This window comes from Lactuca serriola, chromosome 7 (genome assembly GCF_051521515.1).
Source record: "Lactuca serriola cultivar US96UC23 chromosome 7, Lser_US96UC23_V15, whole genome shotgun sequence".
Lineage (NCBI taxonomy): Eukaryota > Viridiplantae > Streptophyta > Magnoliopsida > Asterales > Asteraceae > Lactuca > Lactuca serriola.
The window spans coordinates 62755405-62773684 of NC_136414.1; the positions used below are offsets into that span (position 1 = coordinate 62755405).

Here is an 18280-nt window from a genome sequence, read left to right on the forward strand (position 1 = left end):
TGTATCCTAATTTCAGACATATGAACATATATACTCATAAAACGTAATTTTGGACACATTTCTTAAGATCCTGAACATTCCATAAGACCATATATGCTTCATTTTTGATTTTGTGCCTAAAAATGAAAGTGTCTTGAGGTATTATCCTAGATTGATTTTTTCGAAACATAAATATAAGGTATAAATATCAATGTAAAAATGAATATACACTATTTGCGAAATTACAATCATCAAAAAATGAAATCATCATACAATTTTTGTTTGGCCTAAATGAATTTGCATCTAGAAATGTACATCTTTTATTAAAGTAAATTTCTGAAATGCTCTTGATGGTTTGGATGACATTAAGCGTTTAGTCTTTATTTTATTCTTCTTTATACTTGGAAAGTTTGACACCTCTGATTTGTAATCATCAAAAATGGAAACTTATTCTTATAATATATGTTTGGCTTATACAAATTTGCATCTAACATTCTCATTTTTAATTATTATTAATATTTATAATGACTATTGACTTACACATCCACCATCTCACTCTTAATTCTATACATTTTGTCTCAAATAGGACTTAAACCCTCAAAAAACAACCACTAGTTGAAACATTTTTGTCAACATCTGATATCATTGACCACAAACCCTTTAGTCCGTCTTTTAATAACTGACGAACTAATCCCTTAAGTTGTAACATGTTCGTGGTCTTTTAGTATCTATGGCTTCCAAAACTATAAGATTAAAAGTACCGGGAAAGATCACATTGATGTGCTGAAGCTTGGAATAGACATTAGGAAGCATGTTAAAAAGACAAGACTTGACAAAGTTTTCCAATAAAGAACTTCTGAAATATCAAATGATGCATAATATAAAATCCATAAGTTTAAATGATCATAAATTTAATAGAAGTTGTCAAACAAATTTGTTTAATTAAAATGGAGAAAATACTAATTGATAGAATTTAAGCATAGAATATTAACTAATAGTGTGGGCAGCCAAAATGATGGCCCATGGTTGATCTTAGACTTCTTAGAGGGTTGACCATGAAGTACATATTGGCCATCCGTTATTATGGTCAACTATAAGATGAGTGTTTGAAATGGGTTGGATAGTCGATTATGAACGCCTAGATTGCCTTATTTATTTTGTATGAATATTATATACCAAATAAAATTTATTTTAGTAAGACATTCGTAATGGCCATATCTATGTTGTATAGATACAAAGACTTTGTCAAAATTGTTTTTAAAATAAAATATAATTTTGATCTTTATGTTCCATTTAAAATCTTTAGTTCGGTTCAAAATTTTGAAATTGTCTTAATGGCATCATAGTTTGTATTTTGTTGCAAATATGTTCATGATGACTTCAAAATTTGGGATCATATGTGCAACAAAATAAAAACACTAGGATGACAATGAATTTTTTTTTTTTTTTTTTTTTTTTTTTTTTTTTTTTTTTTTTAAATTTTGGACAGAAGAAGAAAGAAGAAAGGAGTTGTGTGGTTAACTGTAGCTAAAGCTCGGTATGCCAACATCCACGCCGCATGGGAGTGTGCTCGTCGTAACCCATGGCCATGTCATCATCACACCACCAACGTTGGAGGTATGATCATAGCATAAGTTATAATAATTTGAACGTATGTCTACCTCTTAGAACTTGATTTCCGTTTTTATTTTTATAATAAAAATCATGATTAATAATTTGCATCGGTTGACATATTTGGACTACTAGTATATAATTTTGTTAGTTTCAATTTGATAATCATAATACAAATGAATTTCCATTAAACTCTTTGTTTTCATAAATTATTTTTGTTTGAGCATCTTTTATTTATGTATTACAAAATCCAAAAACCGAGAAAGCAGAGACAACCTTATGTAGTAGGCCAAGGTAACCTAGGCAATCCTTCAAATTTTTTAGTGAAATGCTAAAAAAAAAAAAAAAAAAAAAAAAAAAAAAAAAAAAAAAAAAAAATTGAAATCCCTAATAAGTATTTATAAAACCCTTGTAGAAACCTATTTACTTTGAAATCCCTAATAAGTATTTATAAAACCCTTGTAGAAACCTATTTACTTTGCTTGTAAACTGTTATCTTCAATTTGTACTCCTCATTTTCCTCCTTTAGTCACTTGCTAGAGGTTGATTTATTTATTATATATTTACCGGTTAAAAATAAAACAACACTTTGAAAAAGGTTTTTAAGAAAATTGTTAATGCAAACCGATTTGAGGTAAATTTTGTTATTTAATAAAATTAAGGTGTTATATATACAATCCCACACTCATCAACAATTCAACATAACTCGGATGTAATACTCATAATTTGTGTATTAACATAGTATATTTTAGGGTTAAAAGTTAAAACTAACAAGTAACATCTATACTAATTACTAAACTATATATTTCGTGCAAAATAACGTAATATATTTTAGTTTTTGTCCATTTTAAGACAATATTCTTTTCCATTTTAGGGCAAGATTTTTTCCATTATAATGGGATTTATAATCAAATTATAATCATTGTGAATGGTTTAAAATCAAAATATGTGATTATAAAAGAGAAATTTTCACATAAAAAGCAAAAACAAACAAATTTTAAGCACAATGATAGTAAATAGGTGTAACAAGATTTAAAGTTGGTTTATTTATTTATTATTATTATTTTCAATTAAAGGAAGGTTTTGTTATCCAATAAAAAAACATTCTTGCTAGGTAAATAGAGAATATCAAAAACAAAAACAAAAACAAATCTGGTGTGCCTAACTGCACAATCTTCCTCTTTGTTTCAATCAGCCGTCGTCACGCATAGACAGATCCCTGAGACTGAAAACCCTCTCTTTCTAATTTGATCTCCATTTTCATCTCTCGAGATTTTTAGACTCTAACCCTTGAAAATTTTAAATTATTCGTGTCTCTGCGTCGATTACAAGAATCAATTTTCATCAAGGGTTGTTTAAAACCCATCTGGGGTTTGTTTTGATCAGCAAGACACCCACCCAGATGATGGGTTTTTAATCCCTTTACACTATTCGTTGCTTCTAATCTTTGAATTCACGATGTGGGTTCGTTGAGAATTTGGGATTCCAATTATGGGTTTTGCTAAACTTTTAAATTTGATGTGGGTTTTCGAGGTTGGTGTAGTTAGGTTAAAATCCTGAATTAATCCTTCATACCTCCTTTTCAGATTTCAAAATTGGGTTTCCGGGTCTCAGTTAATGTTTTCTATTTTACTTTCTGATTTCATAATCTACTGATTCCATTGCTTTCGATACTGCTCCATTAGCTTCAATGTTTATCTGAGATTGCTATCAATTTCGTCATCGAATCTCAGAGCAGATTCCGAGATTATAAGTTTTTTGGAGCAGTGAAATCCACGTAGTTTCCTATTCTATAAAAATGTCCGGTGGCACCCCAACTGCTGGTGGCCTTATGCGGCAGAGACACAGTCAAGGCTATGCATCAAGCGGCGACGATCTTGAAGACGATGCTTGTTCTAGAAATCGGTCTCAATCACCTGCTTTTCCTACAACAAGAACATGGGTTGAGGTTTTAGAGAATGTACTCTGGATTGCTTCTGCAGTTTTTATCGTATACTTGGGAGATTGGCACTCAAACTTGATTTATATCTTGTTTCATGATGGTAGGATTAGAAGGTAAGCTTTCTTATATTATTCTTTGTATATTCTTATGTTTTATTCAGTTATGATGAACTGATGATGACAATATGTGTTCGTTTTTGTGCATTATGCAGAATACCGTTGTATTTGGGGGTGTTTGGTGTGAGTTTGAACTTTCTCTATTTCTTGTATACAAGTATGTTAGTGTGGGGTGTCCGAAAGTCTAGTGAGAAGTGGGAGATATCAAGTACAGATGCCCTCCCCTTTGTTACAATACTCGGACTCATATCTTTTTCTTTGTAAGAATAACTTCCATAATCTTCTTCTTCTTTTTTTTTGTGTCTAGATGTGTGACTTAATTGATTATTGCAATATTTGGTAACAAAAAACGTTATTGTGACTATGGTTTTATGATTATTTAGGGCCAAAATAAGCATCATACATTTGTTTATTTGTTTACTATTGGATGATACTTTTCATTTCTTCCTATAACAACATTGTACTTTGAAAAATCTACTCAATTATAGAATTGTTATCCAATTACAGATCAAATTTATTGTTATAATGTTGTAGTAGATATAAATTAAAGTACAATGTTGTAATAAACAAAATAACGAGAACACAAACACCTGTATATGGATTACCAAATTAAGTAAGTCCATTAAGTCAAAAAGAAACAGCACCTTAGATAAATGTAAGATTTTTGATTATTCAAATCACAATAATAATTCAAAATCATTAAACATGCAGTATTTTTTCACATTATAAGATTGTTTTTTTCTCTTTTCCTCTTTTCTTTTTGGAATTACTTTACAGGTTCTGTTTTGCTTTGTGGCCAATTTGGAGTTTCTTGACCCTCCCTCTTGTGGTAAATGAGCAAAATTACTCATTTTTCATTAAAAAGATGAAATCTTTATGCAAATTACATTTTTTGATGCATGTTTTTGTTTTTTTTGCAGTTCACATTGTTCATGGCTTGCATGGTGATATTGCCATACATGGTTCTTGAGACATTCAAGCAGCAACCATCAGATATGTTTCGAATTGATTGAAAAATTATGGTGCTTTGTTCATATTTTGACATTGATTGAAGGTAATTATGCTTTCAATTTGTAAACGATACTAACATCAAAACAGGCGAATATTTCTTTTTCTTGAATCAATCGGTTTCTTTCTTTTTCTCTTTTTTTTTTTTTTTTTTTAAAGAAGACATCAGTTAGTGAAAGTAGAAGAAATCTCGGGTGAATTTTAGTTAGAATTGATAGAGAAGGAACAAGTTTCATAGTGATTTGAGTGATAGTTTGAAAGGTTTTCTTGTGGAATTGGTTTGTTACTTTATATTATGATTTATATATTGTTTTTCATTTTATAGCTATATCTTGTGTTCAACATGTAATATTACGTAATACATAACTATGGAGTGTTTGAATGTGTGTTTTTAAAGTGATTATTGCGACTTCAAGGATACAAAATTTTGAGTAATAGTGACAACTCATCTCACATGGATAGAAGAGTGAGAAGGAGTTTAAGTTGTGGAGTTGATAACAAAATGTTCCACATGGATACAAAATTTTGAGTACTTTATAAGTTTTAAGTTGTTGGTTGCTTTCATAATGGTTTATAGTTTGTAAGTTTGGGTTTGAGGTGTTATAATAACGTGTATAGGCCAGTGTGGGCCAACATTAGCCGATTGAGACCCAACTATTCATATAAAATTACAATCATACCTATATATGGCGACATGAGGTCCCATGGCTTCATGTAGCCATGTTACTGTATATGATGAGGGTATGTGGGTATGAATGTCTTTTGTCTAACTAATGAATGTCAAATGGAGTACAAAGTTGTATATGATGAGGGTATGAATGTCTTTTGTCTAACTAATGAATGTCAAATGGAGTATAAAGTCAAGTCGTGTTGTGTTGTGTTGTGTTGTGTCTTATCTTGTCTTTCATAATAAACAGTTTTGCATTATTTTGTCTTTTATAATAACCAAGCTTGTAACAGTTTACATGAAATCTGACCCTTTTGGTCATTTGAGTCATACCAACTTTAAAATATTGTTCTTTTGTTAAAACCAAAAGCAAGTTGGGGCTAACCCACTATATGGAGGGTTTAAATTAACAACTAACTAGAAGGTCTTGAGTTCAATCTTAAGGAGAAGAGAAAAATATAATTATTTGTCGTTTCAAAAAAAAATTTAAAACCAAAGAACATATGGTTCAAGCTCTTCCAAATAAACAAAAGAGATAATGCCTTGTGAGTGTAATAAGGTTTTCGAATTGTTAAAAAAGAAGATATATTTAGGTTTTTTTAAACATTTGGCCAACAAGCCTATATATGTTAAAAAAAGACAAGATGACCAACAATGAAAGGGTTTTTTTTTAATTTCCATCTCCATCAACCTTTAAACTTTAAACTTGTGAGGGTAACCAACTTTTAAATTGTACATATTTAGCCATTTTTATATATATTTAACAAATAAACTTAAATGCTTACAAAAAATTATCATAATCAAAAAATATTTCAAATTTCTCTAAAATACACATGTATTTTATTACATCTAAGGGATAATCAATCATAAAAATTGTCATGAATTATCCATAAGACTTGTTATAATAGATACGACACATGTTTTTTTAAACGACAAACAAATTAAGATTAAGTTTACTCGTAATATTCTAGGGAGCACCCCTGGTTCGACCTCATTTACAAGGCAAATCCAGACCCCCATAGGAATTTCTAGGGAATTCCTTACAAGTATAGTTTAAAGGAATCTCACTCACAACCTCACGCACCACATGAGGATAAAATCTGGTGTATCAACTCAGCAAGGTTGGATATCACTTGCACGACACATGTTACTAACTTCTTCTCTTTTTTTTACAATTTAACCCCAAAAAATTTTACAAATTTGTTCCAACTTTGTTTTTACATGTTGGATGAAACATTGTTTATTTTACAAATTTACTTATTCTTTTGTATAAACCACCTCTCCTGATTACCAGAATCAATCAGCTATAACTTGACCTAAGTTGTTTAAAAAAAAGCATATCCTTGATCTCTCATTTTACAATCTTAACAGAAATGACTCTCTTGTCCACAACTAAAATATCTCAAGGTATCCATACCATACTCGTTGCGTCAACCGCAACTACCTAAACCATCCAAACGATTATCCAAAGCCTTAATATCTCACTTCGGTGGTGCCTGAACCTGTATCCGCTCACTAGTCTCGTGTTGGGAATACATCCTAAATCTGAAATCATATGCCCGATCTCTCTCCTTCTCTTCCCTTCCAACACGGGAGGCTGAAGGAATATAACACTGTCGTAGAAAATGACATCCCAATCCATCGCCCGACCACCCATCCTCAGGCTACAATCCTCGAGTCGATTACCACAATCACTTCTTACTTGAGTTCCCATGACTCAGTCTGGTTCTACTTGAACAAGGCCCTTGAGACCTTCGACTCAACTAACTCACACCGGTCTGCACCATTCAAACTCACTCTGTCATGGATACTAAGGTCCGAACAATTACCAGACTCGTCCTCATCCTGAACAACCATAATTGAAAGATTGATAAGGACATAAACATAATGCAACTAATCATGGTGACAAACCATTTTATTTACCCTCAACCAGCTCCTCAATAACCTTTTCAACTCTTCTTGATCCCCGTACGGATCCTGCGTTTCCGGTAGTATTGTGCCCATACTACCTTCCATATATATATATATGTATTCATCCCAAGAATTGTCTCAAGGTTCCCAAGTCACTACTCAAGACCACAACCAACCGATCAAATCACATATACCCACGCTCGAAAAAAATACACATTGCTAATCTTTCTAGATTCTCTTTCCAAGACTTCTCTTACGCAAGTGCCTACACGAGCACATTCTAACACTCTTCCTAGGTCACTAGGAAGTCCCACCTCACCCTGATATCAGTCACAGAAGAAACTTCTACCAATATCAACTAATTATCTTATGAATAGGATTACATGCAAAAAAATAATTAAGCAATCTTTCAGCTGAAAGATCCTACACTACAACGGTGGACTTAAACAAGAGTTGCACAATAATGCTAAATCAAGCATTTTAAAACTAATTAATCCTTGTGGCATGCAACCTTACGTATTCGTTTAATAGTTAATTAATATCAATATAGGTTCACATAGCACAAAGCAAGCAATATTTGAGCAGTAGATCCAACAGGCAACAAGACATCATAAATATCAGGCAATTCTAATACACAACTCCTAAAGATCCTTAGCCTACACACTATCATGCATCTCTAGAAGTTCCCATATCATTCACTGATATTGCTATATTTATACATATATTTAGGCATTATTTTAATATATTTTAAGCTATAATTTGGTTAAAAGCAATGATATTTGGTACTTATTGAGTTGAATTACATTTTACAGCCAAATAGGACATTCTTGAAGGAAAATGATCAAAGCTGACAAATACTGGAACTTGGAAAGACTGGAGCTGAAGGTGGGAGATAAACAGAGCTTAAAAGGAAGAAAAACAATGAAAATATGAGTCCCAAGACGTGGCTTCAGAGCCCCATGGCGTGGCGAGAGGAAAAATCTCAACGATATGCACAATAACTGAGCTCACGACGTGAGCATTGTAATCTCACTTCGTGAGGAGGATTCTTCTAGAAGATAACTACACGGAATGTAGTTTCCTTACTAGACGCAAACTGATCTAAGCTCACAACGTGCGACCTTAATTCTCACGACGTGAGGTACGATTTTATGAAAAACTATAAATACTCCTTCCATAATCAATTTGGAAGGTTGGATCTGATTTTCTAGAGAGGCCAGAGGTATGCGAAAAACAACCCTTTGGAAGAGAGAACGCTTGGAGATTGAAGATTTGAAGATTACACATCACATTCAGTTTGCATTAGATTAACTATGTCAAAGTCTTATGTTTTTGTGTGCTTATTTTCTGCTATAAGTAGCTAATCGTTAGGCTTTCGTTTAGTGTAGATGAACCCTAATACTATGTGTTAGTTTCTTATATTTGGAATTTATGAAGTTGGTTAATGCATGTGTTTGATTATCATTACCTAACATGTTAAAGTTTGCATCCATGTTGCTTTGATTCAGGTTAAGTGTAGTTTAATGACCATTTGAATTGCATGAACTTGTTTACCTAATAGTTTATGATCATTAAATTGTTAGAGTTAGGATTAATCAGATCTTAGATTAAGTAATAAAGGTAACAATTTTAACTGTGCTGGAGAACATTAATTTAATCATAATTATGTTTGGTAATTTGTCTTGATCATAGATGATTATCTAGATATATCTTATATATCCCAATTATCATTAATAATCAATTTTGTGTTTGCTTGTGTATGATCATTACATAATAGTTGAAAAAAAATGGAAGTATGTAACCTTCTAAAATCTATGTTGCTTCTATAATATCAATTTTGTGATATAAATAGAAACTCCTTTGTCAATGGAACCCGCTTTAATGATTTGAGTGGCCCTACCTTCTACTTTCTTTTACAATTTTTTGTATAAACTATTATATATTATATATACTTAAACGACTACAAATTAAAACTTATCACAATAAACGTGGCTTGTCTTAAAAAACATTATGGAACTAATCAAGTTTTAAAAAAATGGTCATCATAAAAATAATCACATATGAAATAAAATATCATGACACTTTTTACAAAATTTGAACTCATGAAATAACTCACGCGTTAAAAAGGTATATCATTTTGTAGGATTTATTGTCAAAATGCACTCACGTAATAGTTCTTTCACCGTAAGAGTATTCATGTTTATTCAAATAGTTTGTCATTATTAAAGCGGCATATTCTGAAATGAAAAAAGTATTGCCATGTTTAAAATTTTATCTTTAATTATGATGTTTTAATTAATACTTAAATAGGAGAAAAGATAAGTACACAAAAAATTCTTATAAAATGAAAAGGTGAGAAAAAAAGGAAAGTGGGCCGCGTTTAAAAATGATCAAAAAAATTTAGAAAATATTATTATAATTTTTAACGTTCATTATTATTGGTGGGTTTTAATGAATTATTCACACAAGAAACGTTATATAACAGAAACAATAGTCAATCTCTTGCAAGTTGCAATCTAAGTTATCTAACCCTCACATCCTTTTAAGTTTTATCTCAAACAATGATTAAATATTTTTTTTAGTGTAGAATTTACCACATGTCAATATTTTATAGGATGTTATGATTTATTTGGATAAAACTTATTATCTAATAAATCTACATCTGCTAATACACATATAAGTATAAAGTTCGAACTTTTTTTTTGTTCTCTCTTACAAATAGCGTCAAATATCTACATATTTTCACATTCAATCTCAACTTTTCATTTCTGATCATTTTAATTTTATTTTTACGACAATCCAACATATGTAAATGTTATTTTGAATCTTCAAGACTCAAGATTCATGCAAACCTTCAATACTATGAAACCTCATAATCCAAATACTATGAATCTTCAAAACTCAAGACTCATCTAAATTTTAATTTTATAGAATCGTAACCGAAGATTCAAAGTACTATCAGTGAATATCAAACCACTCAAAAATATTGAAAGGCAACCAAAAGGCAATAAATAAGAAGCTAGTCTTACGTTTTATTGTCTGTTATTCCAAATGTTAATCAAATTAACTAACATAAAATAATAAGAAAATAGGGAATAGAGTATTTTATATTCAAAATCACACAACTATTACAACCAACATATTTTATCGATCACATATAGATTTCATGATTACAAATGAAGTTTACACTATTTTCCATGTTTTATTAACCATTAATTTCTTCTAAATCCTAAAGAATTTCGTAGTGTTTATCAGGTTTTGAATATTTAGAAGCTAAAAAAACTCCCTTTTTCCAAAAGCCCACATTTACATGGATGTCTCATATCAAGATTTGTAATTGTAAGACTTTGCTAGAGAAAAACACACGTCCTTTTGCCTCTTGTATTCATTATACCTCTTAAAGAAATAACCAAGATAATCAAACTCAATCGGTGACATTTTCGCCTGTCAAATAATATATCAACTCATTAACACTAACCCTTAGCCATAATAATAACTTACTTACATTTTTTATCCATACATATTTATGTGTAAAGAAACGTGTTATGGATTATAGAATATGGATTAGGGAAAGTAAGAAGGGTTTGAGTACTACCTGGATCAAAGCCCATAAAGCCCAATACAAGTGAGAAGCCAACATATAAAGGCTAGTTTCCACATACAGTGTTTCCACATCATTATCCGAAACCTAAATTTATATTTAAATGTTGGTTATTATTTATTTCTTTATTGTAGCATTGTAGTTTGAAAATTTGTACCTCATTTGGTTTTTCAGGGTTTAAGTAGTGTTTGAAAAAATGATATTGTTCATCTTTATTTGGGTACCTACATTACATAATTAGTTAATCACCACATAAAAATATAAAACTAGTTTTATATTTATTGATTTAAAATAAGGAAGATGTTGTACAATGTGTAGTCACATTCGTATCCAGCATATTCATTGAAGTGATTTCCAATGTCAAAGCCTCTATAACTGTAGGATCCATATTCAAAATCTATGAAGTAAAGTTTCTCTGTTCCAATAGGTAAATTTAAAAAAAAAAATGATTAGAAAACTATTTTATGAAAATAATAATATAATTTTAAGATACCTTCATTATCATTATACATAAGATTCCCAGAAAGCAAATCGTTATGAGCAAACACCACAGGGGATTTAAGATGACCTGTCAATTCCTGTCTCATAATCACCAAACATTTCTAAAAAAATAAACTCTACTTCTTTTAAATTTTCAAAACTGATGTTTAACATACAGATTTTTTTTTATAACTTTATGTGATTATTAGTTATAAAAGATAAAATAAGCTACCTTGAGTTCAAGAATCTCGGCTTCAACTTCTTTAAATGAAATCTGTGTGTATTTTTTCTGCTTTTCACAATCATCGAAAGTAAGCTTGGATGCTGTAATTAAAAACAAAATTCAGCAATTTATAGATAGTATAATGACAAAAAGAGAAAAATATACATATAAAAAAAATTACCTTTTTTATAAAATTTTAAAATGTCATTCCACAGCTGGGGTTCCTTGGATCCTGGAACTTTTACTTGATGGAAACTATTAAGTTGTTTTGCAATTTCACCTGCCAACTTTGGATTTCTCATATCTGTAAAATACATATTTGAAAAAAAAAAAAATTATATTTTGAAAATTTTAACCAATTATAGCATTATTAGGATATTATAATTATAATTTGTTTCTTGCCTTTTGTTTCTAGAGTACGAGCATGTATAAAGGATTGCACCATTCCATTTTCAAATACTCCTAATAATTTGGGACCAAATCCAGCAGCTGAGAGGTGATGAAGAGCCTATTCATATGAATTACAAAGTGAAAATGTAGAAAAAAATAATATATATTGCATTTTAATTTTATGTCTCAAAAGTCAGATGCTAATTAGTAATTACTAACCTGTAGTTCTCTTTCACGATCGATGACGTATTCAGTATTTGGACCATATAATCTAACTGTTACATGCACCCAATTCCCATTTTCTTCTTTTACAGATACCTTAAGTACTATAGTAACAAATTACAAAAATATGATTATGAATAATAGATACATGTGTACAATACATATTTGTTAAAGATACCTACAAAGATTTGTAATGCCACCAGAAACTTTCTCAGTAGAGAAGTGTGATTCATCTAAATTTGACCACTGCTTGAAAAGATCCTTGCAAAGTTCTCTGACAAAGTCAAATTCAATCACATAATAAGATTAGAGGAGTTAATGCTAAGTTTAAATTGTTATTGGGAAATTGATGTGGCTTTTAAATGATAGAAGAGTGTTCATATAAGTAGAATAAATAATTAACTAGGTTCCTTTTTCCTTCACAAAAATGTTCTGATTTATCAGTTTACTTGAGTTGAATGTGAAATTGTTTCTCCTAAACATAAAAAATGGGAGGGAACATTAGTGAATTGAGATTTAGTAATTAAAGTAATCGATATAATGGAAAAGGAATTAGCAGATATGTTATGTTTTACCAATTTAGTTGAACAAAGGGGAATAGGACTAGGTCATTTCCACATCAAGACTTGGAGAAACATCAGCAAACGTGTTCTATTTTATCAATTTAGTTGACAAAAGGGGGCATAGAATGAGTCAATTTGTTTCATATATATTTAGTATCTATTTCATTTAATCATTTTCCACTTCAAAAGTTGGGAAACAATAGCAAATTAAAGTAATTAATATGATAGAACAAGTCCAGCATTAAGCACTAGCTCCGATTTACAGTTTCAGTAGGAATCAGGGTGAAAAAAAATTTCACATCAAGAATTTGAAATAACAAATTGCAGTTTAGTACAATGAATATGATAGAACAATTCCAGAATCAAGCACAAGCACAAGCTCCAGTTTACAGCTTTTCTAGCAATCAACGTAACTACTTTCACATAATTTGCAATTAGTACAACATCAGGTTTTCGTAACAATTATTCAGAAATGAAACTAGTTAAACTTAAATTTGTTTCTAGTTCATCTTTCACGTCCAAATTGGGGAAACAATGACAGATCAAAGTAATTAGATATTAATTTAAGAATCAGTAAAACGATAATACAGCTTTCCTAGCAATTAACGTTTCAGTATTGTCAATTACTAAAACATCAGATTTTCATAGCAATCGTTCAGACATGAAACTAGTTATATCGTCTCCAGAATTCATGGACGCTTTCGCTAATTACATACTAACTCTTTAACAAAATTACAGAACTGAAGTGATTTCTTCGTTCGTTTTATAGTTAAATTAACCTCAAATCATGTCAAATGCATCATATAATACATGGACGTTTCCGCCGATTTACATCATAAACTCTCTCTTATAAAACATAACAGAAATGGAGTGAATTCATTCATTAATTTCATAATCAAATTAAGCTCAAATCATGTCAAATGCATCACGAGAGCTTACACGAGTTGAGGTTTCATCTCCGGCAAAGGAAGGGTATGATCGACAGCGAGTGAAGAACGAACCACCTCAATGTCACACCCATTGCGAACTTCATCCGAGACTTCCATGGCGTTCAAGAGGTTCACTGCACCCATGCTTACCACCGTCTTCTCCTCTGCAAATCTCCGATGCTTCTGCGTGTGGTGTGAAGAAATTCAAATGTGGGGTTACATAGATTGCGAAGCATCACACACAGGGGGGCTGTTTTTTTTATAACATTCCATTGGATAATTTACAATAGTTGCCCTTACAATTTAATGTATATTTCATATACACCCCTAAAGTTAAAATTAAACTATTTTTAGTCCTTTCATTATGAATGTGCAAAACGCAAAACTAAACTAAATAGTTTGGAAAAAAAAAACTAGTTATAAGTTGATAGCTGAAAGTTGAACACATGTTTGGAAATTGGAAGCTTAAACTTTTATTTAAATTTTTATTTGTGTAAAAGTGTTTGGCAAACTAACCAAAAGTTTTTAAAAATGTAAAATTGCATAAAAACTAATGTTAAAATATCTACAAGTTATTTGAAGTAACTTTTAGATTAAAAGATTTTTGTTTATAATAAAAACTTTATACCATAGTCCATAAACAAGATTTTTTCTTAATTTGGATTTGTCTTAAAAGCTAAAAACTTAATTTTGATGTTTGATTTTATCCTGAATGAACACATTATTTTGTTTTTTATGTAAATAGTTTGATTTTGATGTTTGATTTTGAGCCAACAAATATAATGGTTGTGTAACAATGTCAAGCTAAGTGGATCACGTTACTAGTTGGAATACACGACACGTCTAACGATAAATTCTTCACAAATCACATAGAATAGGCATTTATATATGTCACATATAAGTGAATATGAAAGAATATTATTTTATTTTTATTTAAATTTATATTCGTCAAAACGAAAAATTAATTTTAATACATTAATATTTAATATTTTCTGTGTTGTATTTACGCAAGAACTAGTTTAATATATAAATAGAACTATTGTTAGTCCAATTTTTTATGCGCTACATGAATCATAAAAACAATGTGATCATAGTGTTAATCTGAACAAGATATTCTCATAAATAGAATATTTGAAAATATAGATATTTCTATCATTATTAATTCTAGGGTCCAAATTTATCTCTACATTTCTTTTATTTAATTTAGATTTCAATTATTTGGATCTTGGTCAACTTTAAATACTAACCACGTTTTTCTCAACCATATTTCACACCACCAATTAAATTATAAAATAAATATGATTCCAACATGTTAACGAATGGACAAGAAGTTATAACCGAAGGAATTTTGCCGACTTTACTAATAAACTTAAAAAAATAAATTGGTATTTATGTTTGACCGAATAAAATACCTAATTTTAGGTTTATCGATGCTTTTGTTCCAGCGGAGCTCGTTTTTCGTTAAATCCAGAAAACAACACTTTAAAGTAGCTTGATAAACACAATCAAATGTTGAGCATATGTAGTCGATTAGTCGTGTAGACATCAATTCAATTTAAGTAGTTTTGTCTCACAAGAGAAAAAAAAAAGTATGTATTTGTGTATCTGTGGATATTTGTCGATGAAAAAAGGGAAAATGACTTTTGAGGGTAATTAACTTTTGCGTTTGTACTCATTTGGTCCCTTTTTTTTTTTTTTTTTGTATTCAATATACCATCGAACTTGTTGTTGATGTTTACCATAGCCCTTTTGACCGGCTTTTGACCTGTGATAGCCGGTCAAAGGGTTATGGTGAACACAGACAACAAGTTCGATGGTATATTGAGTACAAAAAAAAGAAAAGGGACCAAATGAGAACAAACGCAACAGTTGGTTACCCTCCTGATTCATTTTCCCTTTACTCATTTACAACAAATCTCACATCATTTCCTACTGATATTAATGACTTTTATGAGATTCATTCTTGTTTCTCTTCAAAACATAACCTACGAAAGGACATTATTCATACATGTACAACTTTGTAATGCACTTAAATATTTATTAGGGGAATCTTGACTAAGCAGGCGCATTTCATGACTACATTTACATTTCCAATCAAATGATTTATCATATCATGGATTCTGGACAAGTCTACAAACGAGTGGAATCACAAGTGCTATGATTTTTGAGTTTACTTAGCTTTAAGATCGAACTCATGGGATAAGATACAACATCATTATGTACAATACAATGGTGTATTGTACATACTGATGTTGTATCTTATCCCATGAGTTCGATCTTAAAGCTAAGTAAACTCAAAAATCATAGCACTTGTGATTCCACTCGTTTGTAGACTTGTCTAGAATCCATGATACGATAAATCATTTGATTGGAAATGTAAATGTAGTCATGAAATGCGCCTGCTTAGTCAAGATTCCCCTAATAAATATTCAAGTGCATTACAAAGTTGTACATGTATGAATAATGTCCTTTCGTAGGTTATGTTTTGAAGAGAAACAAGAATGAATCTCATAAAAGTCATTAATATCAGTAGGAAATGATGTGGGATTTGTTGTAAATGAGTCAAGGGAAAATGAATCAGGAGGGTAACCAACTGTTGCGTTTGTTCTCATTTGGTCCCTTTTCTTTTTTTTGTACTCAATATACCATCGAACTTGTTGTCTGTGTTCACCATAACCCTTTGACCGGCTATCACAGGTCAAAAGTCGGTCAAAAGGGCTATGGTAAACACCAACAACAAGTTCGATGGTATATTGAATACAAAAAAAAGAAAAGGGACCAAATGAGTACAAACGCAAAAGTTAATTACCCTCAAGAGTCATTTTCCCATGAAAAAAATTGGTTACTTTTCTATTTATAAATGGGTAAATGACACAAAAAACACTCTTTTTACAAAGAAATTCGATTTTGTCACCGTGTTTTTTTTTGTGTCAATTTTGACACTGTGTTTTCCAATTTGTTACAATTCTGACCATTTGACCGGTTAACCAGGTTACATGTTGACGTGGCATGATGACGTGTCAGTTTTGATGACGTGGCATGTTGACATGATATGATGACATGTCAAATTTGATTTTTTTCCACAAAAAATACTAAGTGTTCACTTTTTTTCGATTTTGACATTAAGTTTAATTTTTTATTTCAATTTTGACACTATGTTTTTTTTGTTCCAATCGAACATCATTTATCAAATTTTGTTTAATTTTGTCTATTTTCCATTTGGAACCGTATAAATATATTTTTTTTATTACATTTTAAACCGTATAAACATATTTTTTCGTTTAAAAACCACATTTTTATTTAAATACAAGGTGTTTTTTTCTTACATTCAAAGCATTAGTTATATCATGAGAATCAAACTAACCATAAACTTCTAATAAGATGTAAAAATTTGATGGACTGCAAACTTGATATCTGAGTTTTGATCGACTAAACGCCTCCAAACCTCCAAACACATTTTAAAGTTGCATATTTAATATAAAATACAATTTTTATATAACTAATACATATTTATATATAAAAAATGGTTTGAATGTAAAAAAAATTATACAAAACTATGGTTTTTAAATGAAAAAAAAAACATATTTGTTGCACCTGGTTCCTGGTACGTATTCCTTGTATCTAATATTTCTTAAATAATACATTTTGCTTTGGACTCGGCGAGTTGAAAGACCAACTCGCCGAGTAGAAGCGGGATGAGACATGGGGTCTAAGCTTTGGACTCGACGAGTAGGTCCTGTTTGGGCAAAAACCCTAACCCGGGTGTTTGCACCCTATTTAAACACTCTAACTCGTCCTCCCTTGTCCCTAACACTTCCAGAAGAGCTGTAGAGCGAAACCCTAGCCCCCTTTTTTGTCCTTGTGAGTGATTTTGGCCTTATGAAGGAAGTTTGAAGCTTAAAAGAAGAAGAAGGAGGTGGAAGAGTGCAAGGAGGAGAAGTAGATTCGACATCTACCCTGTTTATGAAAGTGTTGATTACATTTCTAATATTAGCAATATTAATTATGGATTTAAGAAACATCCCAAAAATATGACCCAACTTTTCATTTTTCATTAACGTAAAAACAATATTCCAAATCACTGTTCATACACCCAAGTAAAATAAGTATGTCAACATCATAAAAATCAGAGTGTGTCTCATAAACAAAATCGATATGGTGTGTGCAATGCAGTCACCCCGAGCTCTTCCCCTTGCCATTGGAAGTACCCGGAACATAAACTGAAAAGCGTAAGCACAAAACTTAGTAAGTTCCCCAAACTACCTCATATCATGCATAATAAATCATATACTGGACTCAAATTTTGAGGCATCCACTTTATCAAGTGAGTGCATAGTTGATTTCAGCTTACACATAGATATGAAGTATCTATTAAATGTTATATGTTCTTGCTATCTGTGTACTAGATATTTGTGCTATAATATGATTTTATTTATATAAATCACTTTATCATATTCGTAATGGGTAGTGAAGGGTTTTGGGAAAGATAAAATAATGGGTTGGGTAGTAATGGGTTTTTGGAAAAATGAAATAATGCAGTCTGATGGAACACTAGCAGGTTCGCCACCTGTATGTGTTAACGATAATACTTTTCAAGGAAAAGGAAAGTTGTTTGTTTGGGTACTCTATCCCCATCAA

The 18280-nt window shown here is 30.8% G+C and overlaps 2 protein-coding genes across 2 annotated transcripts; one reads left to right on the forward strand and one right to left on the reverse strand.

The window, feature by feature from the left end:
• The first annotated feature begins 2719 nt into the window (after positions 1-2719).
• On the forward strand, positions 2720-4984 carry LOC145063113 (testis- and ovary-specific PAZ domain protein). The gene is made up of 4 exons (XM_079010708.1): positions 2720-3645; positions 3744-3908; positions 4426-4477; positions 4569-4984. The coding sequence occupies exons 1-4, from the start codon at positions 3389-3391 to the stop codon at positions 4659-4661; spliced, it is 567 nt and encodes a 188-aa protein (XP_078866834.1). The 5' UTR covers positions 2720-3388; the 3' UTR covers positions 4662-4984.
• A 5331-nt stretch (positions 4985-10315) lies between these two features.
• LOC145062933 (putative ethanolamine kinase) lies at positions 10316-13882 on the reverse strand. The gene is made up of 11 exons (XM_079010523.1): positions 13653-13882; positions 12333-12424; positions 12148-12254; positions 11941-12046; positions 11720-11842; positions 11548-11639; positions 11329-11413; positions 11145-11250; positions 10993-11059; positions 10830-10922; positions 10316-10678 (listed from the first exon to the last, which is right to left on the reverse strand). Exons 1-11 carry the CDS (start codon positions 13784-13786, stop codon positions 10559-10561), a joined length of 1125 nt encoding a protein of 374 aa, XP_078866649.1. The 5' UTR covers positions 13787-13882; the 3' UTR covers positions 10316-10558.
• Positions 13883-18280: the final 4398 nt, after the last annotated feature.